At 40.5% G+C, this 19,277-nt stretch overlaps 1 protein-coding gene across 2 annotated transcripts in view; it reads left to right on the plus strand.

Moving 5' to 3' along the window:
- The first annotated feature begins 283 nt into the window (after positions 1–283).
- Positions 284–19,277, plus strand: part of Kcnab1 (potassium voltage-gated channel subfamily A regulatory beta subunit 1) — a 387,027-nt gene continuing 368,033 nt past the window's right edge. Inside the window, exon 1 of one of the 2 annotated variants that reach the window (XM_051198954.1) lies at positions 284–576. In XM_051198954.1, coding sequence (XP_051054911.1) covers positions 299–576 — 278 coding nt within the window. In that variant the 5' untranslated portion in view covers positions 284–298. Of the gene's footprint in view, positions 577–18,829; positions 19,072–19,277 lie in introns of those variants that run through there. The other variant, XM_051198956.1, reaches the window with a different exon arrangement.

Genomic DNA, 19,277 nt, shown 5'->3' on the forward strand with positions numbered 1-19,277 from the left:
AGGATATAGCAGCACGAACTTCAGAATTGCAAAGTTTTGGAGACTTGTTCTTGAATTTCCATATTCCAAGAAGTGACAGGTAGTGGCAGACTTACCTCTGCCTCAGGAAACCTTAGAGGCAGATAGCCTTTCATCCCAAGCTCAGCAGGCTCAGTTACATGTCCATGGCAGGATAAGGTTAAGGTGGGGGTTGGGGGAGGGCAGGGCAGAAGAGGGAGACAGAAGCAGAAATCAATTCCAATTACTTTGATGAGAGTCGCTTCGCAGCTTCTCAGAAAGGCAGTCTGGGACTTCCAGGATGCTGGCAGCCCGCACAGGAGCTGCAGGGAGTCAGATCTCTGAAGACAACAGCAAGTTCAGAAAGCAGTCTGGCCTTTCCTCAGGAGGGAAAGACAAATCTCCCAAGAAAGCCCCCGAGAATGTCAAAGACAGCAGTAGCTTCAGCCCCTGTGGGCAAAGCCAGCTCAGGGCACGGCAGCTGGCCCTGCTGCGGGAAGTAGAGATGAACTGGTACCTGCAGCTCTGCGAGCTGTCAAGTGAGCATACCACAGCACACATCACCGGGATGCCGCACAGGTGAGTGATGATGGGGGGATCTGGAGAAAGGGTGTTCTGCATTCCTTCCCAGCCTGTGAAATCTTAGCAACAGCTCTCACAGCCTCGAGGATGCTTGGCACATCGGAACATACACTACAGAAGGCAGAAACTTGGTGCAAAAGCATGGCTCTCTGGGATGAGATTCGGAAAGCATCCTTTGGGAAGCCAGGAATGAGCTTACTGGAAGACAGTAAGATATTTTCTTAAGAAAAAAAAAAATCTAAGGAATTCAGAGGCTGTAGGGAATAGTTCCTCTACCCCCCCCCCCACAAGAACGAAATAACATTGCAGTCTGCCTGAATTTCCTTTACCTGGGAACTAGTGCATGAGGGAAAGGTCCCTTTAGCTGTTTGAAAGTGGGTAAGTTAAAGGTTTAGATGGTTCAAGAGGAGTGCAAAGTACCTCAAAAGCTGAGACAGACAGCCCGGAGAGAAAAAGGCACTTTTATAAAGGATGTAAGTGTAAGGTAATTTCCTGCAGACTTTCTCCTCTTTCCTCAGTCTTCACGTAACAGTAAGGAAGGTTAGCTTCATTAATCCCATTGTAGCAAGGCAACTTGTACAGAGTGAAGTTTCTGGAGTCCTGAAGCCCAAGTGTACTGACTTCCTACAATATGTATTAAGAGATCTCTTAGGAAATGAAAATAATTTTGCAAGAAAAGCCACTGTGTAATATTCCCAGAATAGTTTTCATTAAGTGATAATAAAAATCCATTAATGGAACAGCCAAAATATGTCCTTTGTAAAGACTACAACATACTGTACCAAAATATTCAGTATACCTTTAGCAGCTTCTATGTCTATATGTGGTATGTGTGTGTGTTGGTGATATGGTGTATGTGCCCTAATGGGGTGATGTGTGTTGGTTGTCTGTGATGTGTATTGTCTATATATGTATATAATGTATGTGATATATATGTGTGTTGTATGAGGGTGTGCTATCTTTGTATGTGGTATGTGAGTGTGAGATGTGTTTGTTGTGTGTGTTGCTATGTATAGTGCCTGCACATGACTGTACAGGTATGCAGGGAGGCCAGAGACAGATATCATGTTTTTTCCACTGTCACTCTCCACCATAGTGCATTGAGACAAGGCATCTCACTATACCAGAAGCTTGCCATTTTGCCTAGGCTGGCTAGCCAGGGAGCTCTTGGGATCTGCCTGTCATTGCCCCACAATGCTAGAATTACAAGCATTCATGCTGGGATTTGAACTCAAGAAGGCCTAAATATTTTCAGAGCAACTGCTCTTATCCACTAAGCCATTCCCTAGCTTCCATTGCTATATTTCCAATTCAAAAAGGATATCTAAAACAATTAGTATTATACTCTAGAAATTTGGACAATATACTTCAAAATGCTTTAATAAACTTACATTTCCTCCTTTCAATTGGCAGTAATAAAATAAATGTTTCAAAATGTGAGTCACTATTGAAAAATCACCACTTAAAGTATAGGATGAAATAAATCTTCTAGAAATGTTCTGGGAAATAGATTTAGTGTTCATGGGCAGGGTAATTTGTGTAAGCTCTTGTATAAATTCTGCTGCCTACATTTGGGGCAGGAGAAGGAAGGTCTCGAGGAAGGGATGGTCTCAGTTAAGGAAGGCTTATAAGAATTTGTCCCTGCTAGAAATTCAACTCCTTAAATAATCCATATCCCAAATGGTTGTGTATCTTTCATATCTATAAAGCTCTTGTTACAGAGGTTCTGGGAAGGAAGTTACATGACAACATAAATCTTCAGTCATGGTTTCTTTTTCCTAAAACATTCATTGACTTACTCTAAACCTGTAATTTTCCATATGGACTATATAATACAGGACCACAAAATTCCTTCTGAATCAACATTTCCCTAGTCCAAGTGAAATACCAGTTAAGATAATGATGTTTAATAAGAAATTGGGGGAGAAAAATAAACTATTGCTCTGTACTGTTCTACCTAAACAATAACTGGCCCTGGATAAGAAATTATTTGAGATTATTATAATCTTTAGGGCAGTGCCATTTGACCACTGATTGACACCAGCTGTGTGTTGCCCTTACTTAGTGAGTTTGTTGAAAGAGTAAAAGTTTTATCTGCTTAAAGCTCTTAGGACAGAAAATGCCCATCTATCTTGAGTGTATGTAGTTGGCCCTCAGTTCATTCCTAATGTAGATGAATCTGCCAAAGACCTCGAAATTTTCATTGCTCAGAAGACCAAGGGCATTCTTCCCTTTGCCAGCTCCTGCCTTTATAAATGCCAGTAAAGGAAGGACCCAGTTCTGTTGAGTTTCCTGAACAATGACGTAGGCAGTAGTACACATTTTAATGTTCAAATTTGGATATAATTCCTTGAGTCATCCCCAGTGTTTGGATTAGCTGTCAGGAAGTTGTGAAAAGTTATTATGGACTTGGAATGCATTTTCCTCAAATAGTTTGGCTCTCATGTGATATTTTCACTTCAGACATGTATGTAGATGATAAATGTGCCTAACCTTTAAATAAAATACTTAAACTGTTATGCTTCTGTGAAACATGATTTATGTGACAGAACAAGAAATGTGTTGAGGAGAACACATATTGTAAGATCCTTTAATCAGTGGTCACCAATAAGGACTTGGTGAAGTATTCTGTCTCTGCTTCCCATCCTGGGAAGATGGAATTAAAATATTGCATAGCAATTAATTCTTGTTCATGGCAGATTGTTTTATACCTAGATCCCACAGCAATCTCTATCTCAAAGGGTATTAACTGGTAAGAGAAAAGCATTGAGGATGGAGGCAGGGTTGAAGAGTCATAGTATATGTAACAAATATACTACAGGAAGCAGGATAAGAAACACAGATGTAAGAGTAGCCCTGTTCCTTTTTCTGGGCTGCGTGTACATGGGATTTTACACACACACACACACACACACACACACACACACACACTCACCAACCTAACAAATTTTGCTTCATAATGACTGATTACCCATTTCAGAGATGCCTGATGGTGGTGATGTTGGATGTATTTTATTATATGTGGCAGCTCATTACTTGCCTAATAAAGGAGAATAGAGCAAGGGACAGAGGGGCAAGACTTAACCATTCCTCTTTGTTCCCATGTATGCTAGTTGGTTTATTAATTGCTTGTTAGCTTACTTATTTTTTTTGTCAACTTGACAAAAGTTTGAGTCATATGAGAAGAGGGAACCTCACCTGAGAAAATGCCTCCAGCAGACTGAGCTGTGTACAACACTGTGGGGCATCTTCTTGATTAATAATTGATGTGGGCCAGGGCAGGAGGTCCTGGGGATATATACGAAAGCTGACTGAGTAAGCCACGGGAAAGAAATCAGTAAACCACACTCTTTGATGTTTCTGCTTTAGTTCCTGACACCAAGGTTTCTGCTTCAAGTTCCTGCCTGACCTGGTCTCCCACAATGATAGTTTATGGTATGAAAGTATAAGTTCTTTTCTCCTCAAATCTGTTTTGGTCGGTGTTTTATCATAGCAATAGAGAAGCCAACTGAGACACCATGTAGCTGTGGACATGGCTTTTGAAATTGTATTTATTGTTTTAAAATAAATTTTCCAAACACAGAAGCAACCTTGGGAATCTGTAGAATGTTTTAAAAAAAAAAAATAGATAAATGTAAGCAAGAGAGCTGGGAGAGAGTTCAGCTGGTACTGTGACACACAAGCATGAGAGCCCAAGTTAGGATCCCAAGCACCCACATGCAAATATGAAGGAGAACACTTCTTCAGCTCTGGAGAAGTAGAAACAGGAGAATTCTTGGACCTTTGCTGGACAGCAAGCCTAGTCATTCAGTGAGTTCCAGACCTAGTAAGAGACTCTGTTTCAAAAAAATAAATATGGGGCTGAACACAGATGCTTGCTCTGAAAACAAGAGGACTTGAGTTCAGTACTTAGCATCCACGTAAAAGTCTTCATGGCTGTGAGTGCATGTAACCCCAATATTGAAGTGGTACAGAGACAAAGGGGAACACAGACAGGCAAATGCCCACTTGCTAGCCAGGTTAGCCTCGTAAAAGCAAGATTCCTGTAACACAAAAAATAAAAAACCCAGAGACAGATATTGAGGTTCAAATGTCAAGCTGGATATCAGAAAAGCAAAGTAACCAGCCACTAGCTCTCACCTCTACCTCAGGCTGAAAGAGCTGATCCACACGTGAGACCTTCACCAAACCTCAAACTGCTGCCTTTCCTCAGTGTGGCTGGAGAATGAATCCCTCTCTGAGACCTTGCTTCTGTCTCATATACTTCCTTAATGTTGGGATTAAAGGTGTGAGACATAATTCTTTTTTAGATTGACTCACTCTTGAACATATCTGGGTGGCCTTGGACTCAGAGAAATCAGTCCATCTCTTAATTCTGAGTCTTAGGAGTAAAAATGTGTACCACCACCTCCTAGCTTCTGGCTGCTGGGATTAAAGGTATGTACCTAGCTTCTATGGCCTGTGAGTGACTTTGCTTTCTGAATCCTCAGGTAAGCTTTAATAAATCATAAATAGTATCTCACCACAATTCCAGTTAATGGGAAATGCTGTCTCAGAGCAACAAGATAAGGAATATTTCAGGGAAGTCACCCAACTTCTTTCTCTTTGTGGTTAAAGAGAAACAGAAATGCAAAGAGTTAATTAAAATGCGTAATAATTTGTTGAAATGCACAGCTCATTTATTTCATGAACAGGAGAGATGGTTCAGTGGGTTAAGGTGCTTGCTGACAAGATTGATGACCTGGGTTAGATCTGACTCTTGCAGCTTGGTCCTCTGACCACCACACAGGCACCGTGAAACCTGTCCCTCCCACCACATAAAATCAACACATAAATGAAAAGTAGAGAGGAGAAATATTAGGGGCAGAAGGGTTCAAGCAGGTAGTTGAATGGTAAAGATGAAAGAGAGGAAAGAGGAAAAGTTAAGCAATATAAAGTATGTGTGAACAAGCTATACAAAACCTATGATCTTGCAACCTCATTAAAATGATAAGAAAATGGCTAATAGAACACATGTGATATAAAAGAGCAGGAGAGGGATATGAAAAGCTAAAGGTCTATGTAGGGATGAGTGGATGGAGGCAGAGGGCTGGGAGGAAGGAAAAGAGGGCTAGAGGGTGGGTTAACCAAAACAGGATGTATGAAGGAGCCAAAAAAAAAAAAAAAACCCCACTAGTTTGTAAGCTAATTAAAGATATAATTCATTAAAAGGAGTTTGAACAGAGATAGTTCATATTAGTGAACAATGCTTTTCCCATAGACATAGATTGTTAAATGAAATCTTGGTGCCAGAAACTGGTTTCCCATCATTTCCCCATTAGTTATTGGTCAGGAAAGCCCCAATGGCACCCCAAACAGTACAGGCTATTCACCTTGCTTTTAGTTGTGTACTATAACTATATGGTATGACCCTATTGCTGAAGATACCACACACCTTGGTTGCAGAACACAGAAATTAATCTTGAGCTAACTAGGAAACTCTTTGCTTGCTGGCTAGCTTTCATAGTGCTAGAATGAGAGAAAAGACATTAGTGGTCTTATACAGCACTGGATCCTGAATGTTACAATACTGATCTGTCCCCATGATAGCCCCACTGACCCAAATATGGCAAGATGCTTTATGGGGTGTGATAGCTTGAATGAGTATGGATACATAAGTTCATATATGTGAATAATTGGTCCTTGATTGGTGGAACTGTTCCGGAAGAATTAGGAGGTGTGGCCTTGTTGAAGGAGGTGTGTCACTGGTGGTGAGCTTTGGTATTTCAAAGACCCATGCCATTATGAGCCTATTTCTGTCTACCTCCTACATTTGGATCAAGATCTAAATTCTCAGCTGTTCCTCCACCATTATGAACTATAACCCTTTAAAAAGTGTTAAGCCCCAAATAAAATGCTGTCTACTATAAGTTGCCTTGGTCATGAATTTTTATCATAGAACTAGAACAGTTGGTAAGACAGGGAGCAATAAATTGTTCACTTAATTAGATTTTAGGCTTGCTCCATAGGACAGAAACATGGTCAAAACCCATGGTTATGCAAAACACAGACCCCAAGGGAGAACTTATTCATGTTGTTTTTCTAAATAGTCACATTATTAAGCTGCCTTCTAAATGCTTATGTTTATATGTTCTGGTTTACTTTCTGTTGCTATGATAAAACACTGACCAGAAACAAGTTGAATAGCTAAGATTAATTGGATTTACTGGTTACAGCCCATCATCAAGAAATGGCCAAGGCAGGGGATAAGAACTCAAGGCAGGAACCCAAAGGACTGAGGCAAGGACTGAAGCAGAAACCATAGAAGAATGCTGCTTACCAGCTCATTCCTTAGACTTACATTCATCTACCTCTCTTACATCTGCCAGGGCCATCAGCTTAGGAGTGACACAACCCCCAGTGTCCTGGAACCTCCAATATTTATCATTGATTAATAAAATGCCCCATAAGATTTGCCCATGGATCAATCTGATTGAGGTTTTTTTCAGTTGAAGTTTCTTCTTAAGATTTAGCAAGTTGACAAAAACTAAAAAGAACCATATGGATAGATTTGCACTGTTTCCAACCTTTGTCATAGCAGCTTCTTATTGCAGTAGGTAGTGGTTAATGCAGAGACTCGTGGACATTTAAAATGGTGAGAATGAGGGACAGTAGGTACTATCTGCAGGCAGGATTGCTATCTCAACCCTGCCCATAGTCATCACCAACAATGCTCAAGGAACACCCCAGAAGAGAAAGCAGGAAGAATGTAAGAGCCAGAGAGCTGGAAGGAGAGCTATGAAATACTTAACCTATGAAAATGGCATAGCAGTAACATATTCATAGCATGATTCATAACACAAGACCTACGAAGACCAAGCCAGTTAAAAAATTCATCACTTAGGGATAAAAGGCTCCTCGGGCCTGACCTAAAGGCAGTTTATGGCTGCTGAGAGATAAAGAGTAACTTTTATTCAAGGCTGCGGCCACTAGTGGGTTGCCCTTGCTCCACCACATGATTCCACACCAGAGTTTAAAACTAACTCAATGATTTTAAAAAGGAGGTCATGAAGTTGGAGGATCCTGGAAGGAGTTAGGGGGAAGTGGGTAGGGATGAAATATGATCAAGACACATTGTTTGCATGTCTGAAATTTTCAAAGAGTAAGTTTAAAATATTCTTTTAAAAAGGAGATGGCTACCATTGTAAACAAGTGTGGTAAAACAAGCAAATTAAAATATAAATTATTTGAAAGAGTAATGCATTTTGTTTGCAGAACTAACTGACATTATGTTTGGTCTATGTGGTTAGGGCTTACAAAGCCTGGTAAGGGTGAGTGACTCTGAAGGTGTATGGCAAGAATGGGTGCTTCACCCAGCACCTGAGCTCTGGGTACTCTGCTTGTCTCAGTTAAGAATCCTTTGGGTATTTAGGGAAGTAATATCCTCCTAAGCAAAACTACATCTGGGTTAGAATACAAAGAGACTTTAAGCAGCAGCAGTATTAACATTCCAAACCAGAGCACTCTGAACTATTAATTGGAAAGTACTAGACACACTCAGTATTCCCTACACCTCCTTAACTCATATGCCTTATGATGTAGACAGTAGTTTACTCAGCTGCATCCTAATGCTACTCTCACTGTTATTAGAATTGCTTGAAATCCCAGAATTTGTTCCCTTCCATAGGTTTCCAGAAGGCCAGACATGGTTCTCTGCACAGGCAGTTCTCAAGGTGCTTGCCAGTGGAGCAACAAGGAATCCCAGAGCTTAGAGGCATTTGTGAAATATCTGGCATCATTTGTGAAATATCTGAGATTATGATGAAAATGTATGCAAGAAGGAGACCTTAAATATCAATCACGAGATCAGTGAGTGAGCATTCACTCATCTGATTGAGCATCTTGTCCGTACAAGGTGACACAAAGATGAATTACTATGAAATCAATTTGTACACAGGAGTAATGACATTTATACCTTAGTGAAGAATACTCTAGATGAGAAGGTCATAGAGTTAAAAGAAAGGAGCTGTATTCCTGGCAGGAGTGATTAGAGCTGGACTTAGGGGATATGCACAACTTGAACTGAAGGTGATGGGTATTAAATACAAGTGTTGGTTTTGGTGATGAAAAGTATTGGTTGGGACAGTTAAAATCCTCTCTGAGTGCCATGAGTCAAATGTCCATCTACCAAGTCCTTGTTTGCCATTGCCCTCATTCGTGCCTGAAAAGGGGAGTGTGGATCCCCACAATGGCTCTACAAGCAGTGGCATCCTTCTGGATTTGGAATAAAGATCTAGTTTTAAATCCTGGAGGTGTTTCTGGATACATATGCATATGGGGTCATGTATTCCCCTCATATTTGAGGTTCTTGCTTCTTGCCTAGCAAAGAGCTGGATGAGGAAGGAATCACATAGTCACTCAAAGGGCTGTGTCAATGGTGAGTACTTTGAACTGTGTTATTTCTTTAGACTTTGTCCCATGTGACATTTTACTCTCGAAGTATCCATCTGGCAGCACTCAAATGGCATCCCCTGTTCAGTTGAATTGACCTTTTTCATTAATTGATTTGAAGCAAAACTTGGGTGGCTCTATCTCATCTGAGTTCCAAGAAGGGTAGATGGAAACAACAACTGTGGCCTTTCCAGTGCTTGCCACTAAATGATATGCACTAATGTCTCACCAGAAACTCTTGCTGTTAGGTTCTATGCTTTTGTTTCATGGGAATGAAGCAGCACAGTTGGCTGAGAAATACATTCTCATATTCCTCTGGAGAGGACAGCAAAGCTGTACTCCTTCAGTTACAGCATTCAGGATATGGTTAATGTCATCAAGTGCCAATCTTCCAGTGTTAGAGAAGAATCTCCATTCTGAGTTTAGACAAATCATCACTTTTATATGTATGAGCAAACACATTTTCATCTAAGTTTGGCAAAGGGGAACTTGCCAAATACTTCTTTAGTTGCCAGAAATTTAAACTGGGCTTCCATCCAGACTTGTGTCTCTAATTGAAGAAAATTTCCTGATGCTGACTAAATGGTTGTATGAAAATACTCCTTACCCTATGAAGCCATTGATCATACTAAATCCTGATACATGCATGACCTGATATGATAACAATGTTTACTTTTCTAGTCCAGCCACAAGCCTGAAGGTCCACTTGGATGGGACCTGAGGCAAAAGCTCTGCCATCTTTACCTTTTTTTTTTTTTTTTTTTTTTTTTTTTTTAAGATGGCTTTAGCATTCACATCAGCCCATTAGACACAAGGGAGAAAGAAGGGAAGATCACATGGAGGGTGCTGGACCTGTAAAGGGTATCAGTGAAGACAGTTACAGTAGGTGGAGTTCAGTCACATGACCACACTTAACTCAATGGGCTGCTGGGACTTGTAGTCCAAATGCATGCTTAGGCAGAAAGAGACACGGACATGTTACAGCTAGCCAGTCTCTAGCTAGCAATTCCCTTTAACAAGGAGAGACCTTTAGTTTGAACAATATTACTTTAATTCAAAGCCCACATCTTTGCCCTGACCTTTTCCTGGGCACATGGTGAGTCAATCTCTTTGGGCTTCCATGCTTGGATTTCAACTTTCCTGTTTCACTGAGAAGGCTGATGACACTTCAGAAAACTAGAAGGTGATCTGATACCAGACTGGCAGGGACACAGGACACTGATATAGTAAACATCCTTCTGTTTCTACCTATGACCACTCAGTTCTCATTCTGATTCTCTAAGTTCCATGCAGGCCCAGGGATCACAGGAGGCCTGCTGAGCTCCTCCACCCCCCTGCAGCTCATGTTCCCTTTCTCCTCCTTTGAGTTGTGAGAGGACATCTTGTTAGTGCAGCAGTTCCTTCCTTGCCGTGGCAATAGCCACAGCCTCTGGTGCCAGACACACAGCCTGGCATCTCATGAGACAGGATCAAGCACACAGAAACATAAGTTAGATAGCATGGGTCCAGAGTCAGGTGACTTGTTGATTAAGTATGCTATTACAGAACATCAAGGTGTATGCTTCTAAGAGGAGCATATTGGTTACTATGTCCACTCAAATAACATTCATTATGTGTTTTTCATAAGAAAGCCTACAGGATACTTGATGGCAGTCAAACCAGCCATTCAGTTGCCAGAAGCAGGACACAGTGTGGTTTTGCATTAGTCATTCCTTCTCTGTGTTACTACCTTCAATTAATGTGTGTGTGTGTGTGTGTGTGTGTGTGTGTGTGTGTGTGTGTGTGTGTAGAGTGTGTAGAGTGTAGAGTGTTAAGGAGAGTGTAAGGACTCTAAGAATAATTAAGACAAGTTTATGTTCAAGGGACCTTGTTTTAGTATAAACATCTTTCATTTAAAATTCTTTACTAAAAAACAAGCAAAATACAAGCCCAAAGTACATTTTCCCTTGTCTTTTTTTTAAGTTAGAAACAATCATTTTACATATTAATCCCCCTGTTCTTTCCCTCTCCCTCCTATTCTCCCATGCCCCCTATCAACCCCTGCAACCCACCCTCCACCAGCTCACCAAGGATGGTAAGGCCTCCTATGGGGGATCATCAAAGTCTGTCACATCATTTGTGGGAGGGCCTAGGCCCTCCATGGTGAATGGGCTCCTAACATCCATTTGTGCACCAGGGATAAATACTGGTTCCACTGTTAGAGGTCCCATAGACTGTCCAGGCTTCCCAACTGACACCCACATTCAGAGTTCTTGGTTCAGTCCAATGCTGGTTCCCCAACTTTATGACTGGGGTCCCCGTGCTCTCACTAGGTCAGGTCAGCTACTTCTGTGGGTTTCTCCAGCACAGTCTGCTCATCCCTCCTCCCTCTCTACAACTGGTTTCCAGGAATATGGCTCAGTGTCTGCTTCTGCTTCCATCAGCTACTGGATGAAGGCTCTAGGATGACAATTAAGGTAGCCATCAATCTCATTATAGGGGAAAGGCATCAAAGGCACTCCACTACTGCCTAGATTCTTAATTGGGGTCATCTTTGTGGTCTCTGAACATTTCTCTGGTGCCAGATTTCTCTTTAAACCTATACTGGCTCCCTCTATTAAGGTATTTCTTTTCTTGTTCTCCTCTATTCTTCCCTTGACTCAGTCTTCCTGATCCCTCTTGTTCTCCTCCCCAAAGTGCATTTTATAGTTTAATATTCACATTTCATTTGATTACAGTGAATTTTAAGTATGAAATGAACTGTACAAAAGAGCTGCTAAGTTATTTAATTTCCTCTAGGGCTAAGTAGCTGCTAATCGGTATAAACAATCCACAAGCAAGATGTGCTAAAAGACCAACTCTGTCTGCAAGCTTAGTAATTTGAATGATGAGACTATCCAAATAACAGTTGCTTGTTTCACAGATTTTAAGTGATTAAAATTGTTTGCAGTATTTTACATTCCAGATGGTGAATTACCCAAAAGATATGGTAATAGAGTATTAAGTTTACATGTGTTTTAAAGTTTTTTCAGTTAAGTACATTTCCCATAATACCTGTCTTCATAAATATAAAAAAGAAAAGAAAGAAAAAGAAAGGGGAAAACAAAATAACAACAAAACCTAGAACAGGTGTACATTCCAGAATGTTTTTCATTATTATATGTATAATATTGAACTCATCTCTAAAAATCACTAAAAAGATTTATTCACTAAAAGGATTTCAATGTTGTCATGGTCTAGTTGTAGATACAGAAGGACTATTCTGGAAAACCTCCTGCTCAAACAACCTTAGAGTGTTTTCAATAACACAAGACTTTAGTACTAAATGGGTATGATGTTAGAAATATGAAGGGAAGGGAATTCTATAGAAATGTGAAGTAAGGGCTGAAGAGGTTAAAAGCCTTGGCTGCTCTTCCAGAGGTCCTGAATTCAAGTCCCAGCAAACACATCGTGATTCACAACCATCTGTAATGAGATCCAGTGTCCTCTTCTGGTCTGCAGGGACACAAGCAGGCAGAACATAATAAATAAAAAAAATAATTCTTTTTTTTTTTTAAGAAAGAAATATAAAGTGAATCATTTCAGAAGGGTTCAGGGAGGGAAGAAAATATGAGGGTAAATAGCATGCAAAATGCATCATTGCAACAAGGTTTTAATGGCGATGCACAAGGACTTGTGGGCATGCAAATCAAGAGATACAGGTAGGATGGCCACTGAAAAAGAAACACTTGAGAGCAAAGCTGACCTTATTAGGTTTGGGAAGGTGGTGGATGATGCTTCTAAGAGGAGAAAACAAGGCTCCATTCATCTGACATTGGAACATAATAAAACGTTCACCAAAGTGAGTTTCCCAATATTTTCCTAAGTATTAAGGCTTTAATGCAATTTTTTAAACCCAAGGAAAAATTTTACAATTTTAGTTTATCATAGGGGGTATTAACTATTGTGCTGGGTTAAAATGTCCCGTGCTGTGGAAGAAGGGCAAAGAGATTTTAAGAGCTAGAACCTCATGAAGACTTCTGTGGAAAACTGTCTTCTAGATGTGTTATGGCCATGTGCTCATGCATTCATTGTAGCTGTGGTAACCTGCGTTAGACATTCACAAGTCTGGTCCTCCCACATTTGATCTAGGAAAAGAACAGAGCTCCTGTGACCTAACCCCTTCTGAGGGAATATTCATGGTTGATGGTGGCAGAGGAAGAGGTGTCACTGTCCTTAATCCTGTCCCATTGATACATTACATTGCTCCAGTAATAACCTTTTACTCATGCTCATGTAGGCACTGTTATTTAAACTCAATCTCTCCCTCCCCCCGCCCCTCTCACACACTCACACACACACACACAGAGGCATAAAATTAGGTGGAGACTTTCTAAGAACCTGTGTCCAGCAGGAGAAGAGAGTTAAGACAGATGCTAGGGTATAAGGACCAAATTTCATTATATACACGATGAAATGTCAAAGAATTAAATAAGGAAACTCTTTAAAATGCAAAGTGACAACCTACAGGATGTGAAGAGGTGTTAGGAAAACATGTTATGAGTTTAATATTAAGATTATATAAAGACATCTGACAAATCAACAAAAAAAGCACAAATTAAAATGTGAAAATTCTTAAAACGCTATTCAAGATAAATAAAATCAGTTTGCTTCAGTAATAACCATGGAAACATAAATGAAAACTGCAATAATATATCCCCCACTTACACTTGAAATGCAGACCATACAATGAGTTATGCCATTGATACAGTGAGATTTGGAACCTTGTGCAAAGTTAGAATGTAAAAACCTTCCTTTCTCATGGAAAACGGCTTGGCAATTTCTCAAAAGTTAAATGTAGATGTCTCCTAGGATCCTGCAATTCCATTCCTAGATACATTCTTAAAAGATCTTTTAAATTTTATTGTATTGATATTTTTAGGGTTTTGTACTTATGTGTATTTCATATTGAACATATCATCCCTCATAAACAGTTTTGTTTTTACTTTTGTGTCATCATATGTATTTGTATTTGTTTTCCTATGATCAGCTTAGTTTGCTTAATATAATGATCCCCAGTAGCTTCCCTCTTCCTGGAAATGATAAAACTTTATGTCTGAACAGGATTCCACATTTTCCTCCATCATTTCTCTGCTGTTGACTCCTTAGGTTGGTTCCACAATTTTTATAGTGAAAACTGTTGCAGTATACCTTTGTTTTAAAGATTCTGCTATACTGTTGCAGTATATCTTTGTGTTAAAGTATCTGCCATTCACACATTTCATAGCGGGACTGTTCAAAATGGCCATTCAGTGAAAAATATCCCAGTGCTCCTCATCTGAGGAATGAATGAGCAAACTGTGGTAATGGTAAGTACATACAATGAAAGGTTATTTGGGGACATAAATAAGTGAATGGGTAATAACATGGTTGAACCTCCAGAACATTAAGTTAAGTGACAGAAGCCAGAAAAAAATTGGCATACCACCAATGATTCTATTTGGATAAAATATCAAAAGCATGAAAATCCATTATGGCACATTGTGGACCGAGGGGCTTTCTGGAATTGAGGGAGTAGGCAGAAGTTATTGCCTGGGACACCTTATTTCAAATGAATGAAAGCGTTTTGCTGAAAGGTAGAGGTGTGGTTATGGAACATCGGTAGCCCACTACTGCCACTAAGTCATTTGCTTTAAGACTCTGTATTTTATGTTACATGGATTTTATTTTAATATATTACTTTTAAAAAAAATGGAACAACCCCTGGGGTTGTTCAGATGTAAGGATGCCTTGGAAATCAGTAAAAGCGTTCACCACTTGAGTTTTGGATTTGCTTTTCTGCATTCTTTCCCCCATATTTCTGTAGTGCCCTGTTGCTGTCAGCCGTCCTTGCAGCTGTCAGTATTCCTGGCCCCAATTGCTCTTATAATCTCATTTTCCATCTTTACTTGGGGGAGGACTAAGAAACAAGAAAGGTAATTGTGTTTAAATTATGATGAAGAAGGACCATTTTAATTCTGAATTGAGGTATGAAATACAGGATTTGTTGTGTCTTATTTGTTCATTTGATTCTTGGCTGTATTCTGCCCAGAAAAGTTGGAGAAAGGTCACCTCTAAAATAACTCAGTCGTTGCTCTATTTGTAGTAACATGAGTCTGTCTGGGAGAGTGCCAGGTCCTGGAGTTGCCTCAGTTGGTTTTATCTGGGGGAATCTTTAGAGATTGTGTGGGGGGCAGGCATGTAGAATCCAGTTTCCCAAAATGTTGTTGGGTTACCAATAGTTAAGATTTTTATAAAGCACCCAATAGAGCATTCCATCGCAAGATGGCAAAGGAAACTATTCATTTCTCATTCATAACAGAACTGCAGCTTTTCAGCTGATTAATGTTTATGTAATATTGCCTTGGAACAACATTATGTTTAGTAGCTGAGCATTTATAAGCATTATGCAGTGAAAGGACATTTTAAAGATCAGCCTGGGAACTGTGGATATGGTTTGGTTGATAAAGTGCTTGATGCTTGAGTATGAGGAAATGAGCTTGAATGCCCAACACCTATGTAACAAGCCAAACGTGATGGATGCCTATATCCTGAAGCTGGGGAAATGGAGACCAGAAGATCCGTAGGATTTGCTGACCAGTCCTATCAGAATTATTGGGCTTCTAGTTGAACAAGAGACACTGCCTCACAAAATAATATGGATTAGGTCTTTGGTAGTACTTCTTGGTGTGGGTATCTGGTTTCCCCTTTGTTGAGAGTGGTTGTGTGGATCCTTGTTTCCTGCAGCCCAATTTGTCAGGCTATGGGGCCAGCTGGATAGTGCTTGGTGCTCCATCTCGGGTACTTTGTTGGTTTCTGAGTGAGGTCTCTTACTGTTCTCAGCTCAGTTAGAACCTTCAGTTAGTTCACCTTCTGAGCCTAGAACTAAACTTCCCAGAAGATTGTTTCTATTCACGCGTTTGTAGAGGGCTTGCTGGATTTTGCAGGCAGCTCTGAAGTTCCATATTAGAGGCCCTGTCGCTGGTCTGGTCCCGCCACTGCACCAGCCCCAAATAACACACCGAGACTCTTTATTAGATATAATTCTGTTGGCCAGTTACTTGTTTCTTATAGGCTAGCTCTGTCTTAAGTATTAACCCATTTCTATGTATTTCCACGTGGTCTTACGTGGTCTTCTTACTGGAGAAAGGGGCCAGCATCTCGTCTCCCCAGTCTCTCCATCTTGGCTCCTCCTTACTACTTCCTCTTTCCTCCTTGTCTCCTAGTCCCTCCTATCTTCCTTTCCTATTGGCCAACAGTGCTTTATTCATTAACCAGTATGAGAAACATACAGAATGACATCTCCCATCACCTTAGTGTGGATTCCAGATGAGGTGGCTGCCAGTCAGGTGGAAGGGAGAGTGAGAGCAGGCAACTGCAGGTTCTGGTTGCATTCCATGTAGCACAGGGACAAAGAAAGAAAAGAGGTACTGGCCTCATTGTTCTGGTAACTACCATCTCCCCCATTTCCCCTCTGATTCTTCCTTAAGGGAGACTTTGCTGCCTCTGTATTCCCACTCTGGCAGAAAGATGTTCAGGACTCCACAGCTGGATGTTCAAGTCTCCACAGCTTGATGGATGTTCAGGGCTCCACAGCTGGATGTGAATGGTGCTTGCTGGCAAGTGACAGAAGCAGAGACACAACTTCACATGGAAATCCCAATTCCTCTTCACCTGGGAAACCCTACCATGTGGTTTCTTTCTTGGTTTTTCAGGTCTTTTCTTTATGATCTTTTATTTCTCCCTGAGCTTTGGATTCTAAGACAAGAAAGGGCTAGGATGAGTAGATTCACAATTAAGCGAAGCATACTATTGTTAACTATGAAATACTGATTGTGTCAAAACATGCCAATTATTATGGAAGTTGTATCAGAAGTCATTCTTCCCTTGAAGTGCTGATGGACTAGACAGAGTGAAGATGGACACATGTGAAAGAGATTCCTAACACTCTCAAACTGAACTCTGTGATTCCTATAGAAATCCACAACTCTATTTCCTACATTCATGGAAGCAAAATCCAACTTGGGTAAAGGCATGATGATATGCCAGCAAGTTCAGAGCAAGGAGAATTGACTGAATTCTTTCCTATCTTGGACAGCTGTTGACAGTAGCTGAGAACTGGAAGCCTTTGAGATACCTGCCTTTCAGTGAAGGGATTGTAGATGTAGGACCCCAACCCAGGGAAAGCAGAGCTAAGAGTTCTGGACACCATAGGAGGGACACAGAGTCAAAGAAAGAAGGCTTAGAGTTGATTCTTTCCTTGCTTGTAGTGGTGCTCTGTGACATGCAGCATGCAGTGTGCAGTGGTATGGGTATAACACAGTGTGGACTGTACCACTGTCCAAGTGCAGAGGGCAGAGGAATTTTGTGGGGTAGGTTCTCTCCTTCCACTCGGTGCTGTCTGAGGGAATTAAACTCAGGTAAACTCAGGCCATCAGGCTTACAAACATGCCCCAACTTCTGAGGGACCTTTCAGGCTCAGAGCAAATATTTTTCATGCTGATGAGATCAAGTGTGTACTAACCTCCTTCCTTAGATTGTGATTTTGGCACCAAATCTAAGAATCATTCACTCAACTAATTTTTTTCTCCTGTTGGGCCAGAAAAGATGGCTTAACAAGTAAAGGTGCTTGCTGCCTAAACATGAGAACTGAGTTTGCTGCCTATAGCCCCATGCTGGAGAGAGCTGTCCTCTGCAAGCTGCTCACAGGCACACACACACACACATACACACACACACACACACACACACACACACACACACAGAGGCACACTAAATAAATAAACAAATAAATGTAAAAATACATTTTTATCTTGCTTTTGCACTTTCAAATATACTTTGGTTGATGATTCATTCTGAGTTAACATATATATATATATATATATATATATATATATATATATATATATATATATAAATGTAAGTCTCAAGTCCAGGACTCACTCACGTTTGCTTTTTAAATTATTATCTGTATGTATCAGTGTGCATAGTAATGCATAGGCCTGCTGCATCCAAAAGTAGATATCAGATCCCTGGAGCTAAGTTTTCATGTGATTGTGAACCTCCCAATGTGGTACTAGCAGCAAAACCTGAGTCCCTGTAAGGGATGCTTTCTCAATAGCTGAGCATCTCCCTAACCCAGATCCATTTACATTCTTTTTCTGGTTTTGTTTTGCTACCTTATAAATGTCTACTTGCTCCATTTGTTGAAGTCCTTCCTCCTAGGATTTTTGAAACACCCATTTGTCCATATTTGGATAGGTTTTCTGTTTCTTATACCTACTCCATTTCTTTTTCTTATCATATGACAGAAAGAACTAAAAAAGCAGCTAATGGGTATTTCCCCCAAATGAATCCTGCCATTAGTATAAAGATCATTTGTTTATGAAATATTTGATAATTTAGAGATGTCTACAGATATATTTATGAAACTTTCCCAAGGTTTTATACTAACAGATCTGGCTGGTGTCCTACTAAAATATTTCTTTTACCTAAATAGAAGACATGGGAAAATATGCCCACATTTTCCCTTGAGCCAATACATAGTTGTCTTACATATGACTCTTGAGACTTTTAAAGAGAAGAGAAAGACAGTTGGCTCTCATTAGGCTCTTTTCTGTCCAAGCCTAGGCAGAGACACACAACCAAGAACTCTGCTGGGATATTTGGGAGCCTGCTCAGATTAAAATAATAGGGAGATCTAAAATAAAAGCAAGCTGGTTCCTTTTAGGGACATACCAAATCCAGATAGCCCCAGTTAGTCTCAGCCAGTCTTAAAGCTAAGTGCTCCAAGAGTTGCTTTGTCTCTTTGGGTTTTTGAACCATGCACCTTTATAAACCCGCTTGTGCAGACATCCCCAGCCCTAAACTGGCTCTGCCCAAATCCAGTGAATCAGCCCTAAAATGCCGAAGGCATCTGACAGTGACCAAGACTCGGCCACAGGGAGCCTGCGGGCCTGGCAGAGCAAGCGAGACTACAACATGGAAATGCCTGGAGAAATTTTTACGTGTCCATGGAGTTTCGTTGCAGGAAACCACCAAGGTGAAGACAGGCATGGCATACAGGTACTGTTGACTGCAAAAAGATCTAACTAGAAGCTGTAGTGACACCAAAGGTTTGTGCCATTAAAGAATAAAGATTGAAATATCAAGACAAGGTGTTAGGGAGAGAAAAACAAAAGGAGCTAGCCTTCTTCTCAAGATCTTTTGTTTGCTTGCTTTTGCTTTAAGTTATCCTTCTCTTTGCTCAAAGGGTTACACAAAAGAATCAA

This window comes from Phodopus roborovskii, unplaced genomic scaffold, assembly GCF_943737965.1.
Source record: "Phodopus roborovskii unplaced genomic scaffold, PHOROB, whole genome shotgun sequence".
Lineage (NCBI taxonomy): Eukaryota > Metazoa > Chordata > Mammalia > Rodentia > Cricetidae > Phodopus > Phodopus roborovskii.